Genomic DNA, 5,314 nt, shown 5'->3' with positions numbered 1-5,314 from the left:
GTAACTAACAGAGTGTCTGTTATGGACTACGCTGTGAAGGTCACATCATAATACACATTAATATAGGTAACTAACAGAGTGTCTGTTATGGACTACGCTGTGAAGGTAACATCATAATACACATTAATATAGGTAACTAACAGTGTCTGTTATGGACTATGCTGTGAAGGTCACATCATAATACACATTAATATAGGTAACTAACAGAGTGTCTGTTATGGACTACGCTGTGAAGGTAACATCATAATACAGCTACTCACATCATTAGTTACCTATATTAGACACTGATGTTATGTTAACACTACTATTTAATCCATATTCTCTGTACATCCTTCATTATAGTGATGTTACTATTATAGAAGGATGTATTACATCTCTGATTACAAGTGTTTTACTAAATACAGCTTCTACCCCCAAGCCATTAGACTGCTGAACAGCTTCTACCCCCAAGCCATTAGACTGCTGAACAGCTTCTACCCCCAAGCCATTAGACTGCTGAACAGCTTCTACCCCCAAGCCATTAGACTGCTGAACAGCTTCTACCCCCAAGCCATTAGACTGCTGAACAGCTTCTACCCCCAAGCCATCAGACTGCTGAACAGCTTCTACCCCCAAGCCATTAGACTGCTGAACAGCTTCTACCCCCAAGCCATTAGACTGCTGAACAGCTTCTACCCCCAAGCCATTAGACTGCTGAACAGCTTCTACCCCCAAACCATTAGACTGCTGAACAGCTTCTACCCCCAAGCCATTAGACTGCTGAACAGCTTCTACCCCCAAGCCATTAGACTGCTGAACAGCTTCTACCCCCAAACCATTAGACTGCTGAACAGCTTCTACCCCCAAGCCATTAGACTGCTGAACAGCTTCTACCCCCGAGCCATCAGACTGCTGAACAGCTTCTACCCCCAAGCCATCAGACTGCTGAACAGCTTCTACCCCCAATCCATTAGACTGCTGAACAGCTTCTACCCCCAAGCCATTAGACTGCTGAACAGCTTCTACCCCCAAGCCATTAGACTGCTGAACAGCTTCTACCCCCAAGCCATTAGACTGCTGAACAGCTTCTACCCCCAAGCCATTAGACTGCTGAACAGCTTCTACCCCCAAGCCATTAGACTGCTGAACAGCTTCTACCCCCAAGCCATTAGACTGCTGAACAGCTTCTACCCCCAAGCCATTAGACTGCTGAACAGCTTCTACCCCCAAGCCATTAGACTGCTGAACAGCTTCTACCACCAAGCCATCAGACTGCTGAACAGCTTCTACCCCCAAGCCATTAGACTGCTGAACAGCTTCTACCCCCAAGCCATCAGACTGCTGAACAGCTTCTACCCCCAAGCCATCAGACTGCTGAACAGCTTCTACCCCCAAGCCATTAGACTGCTGAACAGCTTCTACCACCAAGCCATCAGACTGCTGAACAGCTTCTACCCCCAAGCCATCAGACTGCTGAACAGCTTCTACCCCCAAGCCATCAGACTGCTGAACAGCTTCTACCACCAAGCCATCAGACTGCTGAACAGCTTCTACCCCCAAGCCATCAGACTGCTGAACAGCTTCTACCCCCAAGCCATCAGACTGCTGAACAGCTTCTACCCCCAAGCCATCAGACTGCTGAACAGCTTCTACCCCCAAGCCATTAGACTGCTGAACAGCTTCTACCACCAAGCCATCAGACTGCTGAACAGCTTCTACCCCCAAGCCATTAGACTGCTGAACAGCTTCTACCCCCAAGCCATTAGACTGCTAAACAGCTTCTACCCCCAAGCCATTAGACTGCTGAACAGCTTCTACCACCAAGCCATCAGACTGCTGAACAGCTTCTACCCCCAAGCCATCAGACTGCTGAACAGCTTCTACCCCCAAGCCATCAGACTGCTGAACAGCTTCTACCCCCAAGCCATTAGACTGCTGAACAGCTTCTACCACCAAGCCATCAGACTGCTGAACAGCTTCTACCCCCAAGCCATCAGACTGCTGAACAGCTTCTACCCCCAAGCCATTAGACTGCTGAACAGCTTCTACCACCAAGCCATCAGACTGCTGAACAGCTTCTACCACCAAGCCATTAGACTGCTGAACAGCTTCTACCACCAAGCCATTAGACTGCTGAACAGCTTCTACCCCCAAGCCATTAGACTGCTGAACAGCTTCTACCCCCAAGCCATTAGACTGCTGAACAGCTTCTACCCCCAAGCCATTAGACTGCTGAACAGCTTCTACCACCAAGCCATCAGACTGCTGAACAGCTTCTACCCCCAAGCCATCAGACTGCTGAACAGCTTCTACCCCCAAGCCATTAGACTGCTGAACAGCTTCTACCCCCAAGCCATTAGACTGCTGAACAGCTTCTACCCCCAAGCCATTAGACTGCTGAACAATTAATAAAATGGCCACTGGACTATTTACATTGACCCCCTTCCCTTTTGTACACTGCTGCTACTCTCTGTTTATTATCTATGCATAGTCACTTCACCCCCACCTTCATGTACATATTACCTCAACTACCCTGTACCCCTGCACACTGACTCGCTACCCCCTGTATATAGCCTCATTATTGTTATTTTATTGTTACTTTTTATTATTTTTTACTTTAGTTTATTTGGTAAATATTTTCTTAAATCTTTCTTGAACTGTTGGTTAAGGGCTTGTAAGTAAGAATTTCACGGTAAGGTCTACACTTGTTGTATTCAGCATTTCACAGTAAGGTCTTGTTGTATTCGGCGCATGTGACAACGTTTGATTTGAAATTAATAGGATATCTGTGATTACTACACTGTGAGTCTATGGAGCAGTTCTCATATCTACCAGCAGAGGGCAGGAGAACAACTCATGGCATCACAGTCGGATTCTGGCTTGTAGCTCACTACTGTGATGCTGCACCATAGTTCAAAATGCCGATCACTTTCCGGGAAGATTTAGCAACTTTACACAGTTCATATAGAAAGATTAACTTAAGGGCCCATTGAGTGGCGCAGCGGTCTAAGGCACTGCACCGCAGTGCTTAAGGCGTCACTACAGACCCTGGTTTGATCCCAGGCTGTCACAACCGGGCCGTGACGGGGAGATCATCATAGGGTGGCGCACCATTGGCCCATTGTTGTCTGGGTTAGGGGAGGGTTCGGTCGGGGGGCTTTACTTGGCTCACCGCGCTCTAGCGACACCTTGTGCCGGGCGCCTGACTTCGGTCGTCAGTTTAACAGTGTTTCCTCCGACACATGGGTGCAGCTGGCTTCCGGGTTAAGCGGGTGGATGTTAAGGAGCGTGGTTTGGCGGGTAATGTTTCGGAGGATGCATGACTCGACCTTCGTGGTTTGGCGGGTAATGTTTCGGAGGATGCATGACTCGACCTTCGTGGTTTGGCGGGTCATGTTTCGGAGGATGCATGACTCGACCTTCGTGGTTTGGCGGGTCATGTTTCGGAGGATGCATGACTCGACCTTCGTGGTTTGGCGGGTCATGTTTCGGAGGATGCATGACTCGACCTTCGTGGTTTGGCGGGTCATGTTTCGGAGGATGCATGACTCGACCTTCGTGGTTTGGCGGGTAATGTTTCGGAGGATGCATGACTCGACCTTCGTGGTTTGGCGGGTAATGTTTCGGAGGATGCATGACTCGACCTTCGCCTCTCCTGAGCCCTCCGGGGAGTTGCAGTGATGAGGGTGAAAAAGGGGTAAAAAAATAATGTAACCGAAGTCAAGTCAAAGTATCCAACCTAACCTGTACTAACTAGATACTCACCTGAATGTCTGTCTTTCTAGATAATAGATAAGGGTAAGAGGGATCCATCGGAGGAGATTGAGATTCTGATGAGATACGCACAGCACCCCAACATCATCACACTCAAAGATGTAAGTACTGTAGCCCAAACTGTTACTGTTAGCCCCAAACTGTTACTGTTAGCCCCAAACTGTTACATTTACATATGAGTAATTTAGCAGATGCTCTTATTTAGAGCGACTTATAGTTAGTGCATTCCTCTTAAAATGCCTAGGTCCTGTGTGAAAATGTATCCCCTCACTACTGTAAGTCACTCTGGTTAACAGTGTCTGCTAAATTACAAATGTAAGTGTAGGTGGGACAACCACATATCACATTCACCAAGGACATTGAGAGTGGTAACAAGTAGCTATCACCAAGGACAGAGAGAGTGGTAACAAGTAGCTATCACCAAGGACAGAGAGAGGGGTAACAAGTAGCTATCACCAAGGACAGAGAGAGGGGTAACAAGTAGCTATCACCAAGGACATTGAGAGTGGTAACAAGTAGCTATCACCAAGGACAGAGAGAGGGGTAACAAGTAGCTATCACCAAGGACATTGAGAGTGGTAACAAGTAGCTATCACCAAGGACATTGAGAGTGGTAACAAGTAGCTATCACCAAGGACATTGAGAGTGGTAACAAGTAGCTATCACCAAGGACAGAGAGATTGGTAACAAGTAGCTATCACCAAGGACATTGAGAGTGGTAACAGGTAGCTATCACCAAGGACATTGAGAGTGGTAACAAGTAGCTATCACCAAGGACATTGAGAGTAGTAACAAGTAGCTATCACCAAGGACATTGAGAGTGGTAACAAGTAGCTATCACCAAGGACAGAGAGAGGGGTATCAAGTAGCTATCACCAAGGACAGAGAGAGTGGTAACAGGTAGCTATCACCAAGGACAGAGAGAGTGGTAACAAGTAGCTATCACCAAGGACAGAGAGAGGGATAACAAGTAGCTATCACCAAGGACAGAGAGAGGGGTAACAAGTAGCTATCACCAAGGACATTGAGAGTGGTAACAAGTAGCTATCACCAAGGACATTGAGAGTGGTAACAAGTAGCTATCACCAAGGTCAGAGAGAGTGGTAACAAGTAGCTATCACCAAGGACAGAGAGAGTGGTAACAAGTAGCTATCACCAAGGACAGAGAGAGTGGTAACAAGTAGCTATCACCAAGGACAGAGAGAGTGGTAACAGGTAGCTATCACCAAGGACAGAGAGAGGGGTAACAAGTAGCTATCACCAAGGACAGAGAGAGTGGTAACAAGTAACTATCACCAAGGACAGAGAGAGTGGTAACAAGTAGCTATCACCAAGGACAGAGAGAGGGGTAACAAGTAGCTATCACCAAGGACAGAGAGAGTGGTAACAAGTAGCTATCACCAAGGACAGAGAGAGGGGTAACAAGTAGCTATCACCAAGGACAGAGAGAGTGGTAACAAGTAGCTATCACCAACGACAGAGAGAGTGGTAACTAGCTATCACCAAGGACAGAGAGAGTGGTAACAAGTAGCTATCACCAAGGACAGAGAGAGGGGTAACA

The 5,314-nt window shown here is 47.3% G+C and overlaps 1 protein-coding gene across 1 annotated transcript in view; it reads left to right on the top strand.

Moving 5' to 3' along the window:
- Positions 1–3,901, top strand: part of LOC120038277 (ribosomal protein S6 kinase alpha-6-like) — a gene marked incomplete at both ends in the record, with an annotated part of 27,636 nt that extends 23,735 nt beyond the window's left edge. Inside the window, one exon of the mRNA XM_038984106.1 lies at positions 3,765–3,901. Within this exon, the coding sequence (XP_038840034.1) occupies positions 3,765–3,901 (137 nt within the window). The remainder of the gene's footprint in view (positions 1–3,764) is intronic.
- Positions 3,902–5,314: the final 1,413 nt, after the last annotated feature.

The sequence above is a fragment of the Salvelinus namaycush genome, unplaced genomic scaffold (genome assembly GCF_016432855.1).
Source record: "Salvelinus namaycush isolate Seneca unplaced genomic scaffold, SaNama_1.0 Scaffold2127, whole genome shotgun sequence".
Classification (NCBI taxonomy): Eukaryota; Metazoa; Chordata; class Actinopteri; order Salmoniformes; family Salmonidae; genus Salvelinus; species Salvelinus namaycush.
Note: the sequence above shows the minus strand (reverse complement) of the source record. Positions and strands in the feature narration are given on the sequence as shown.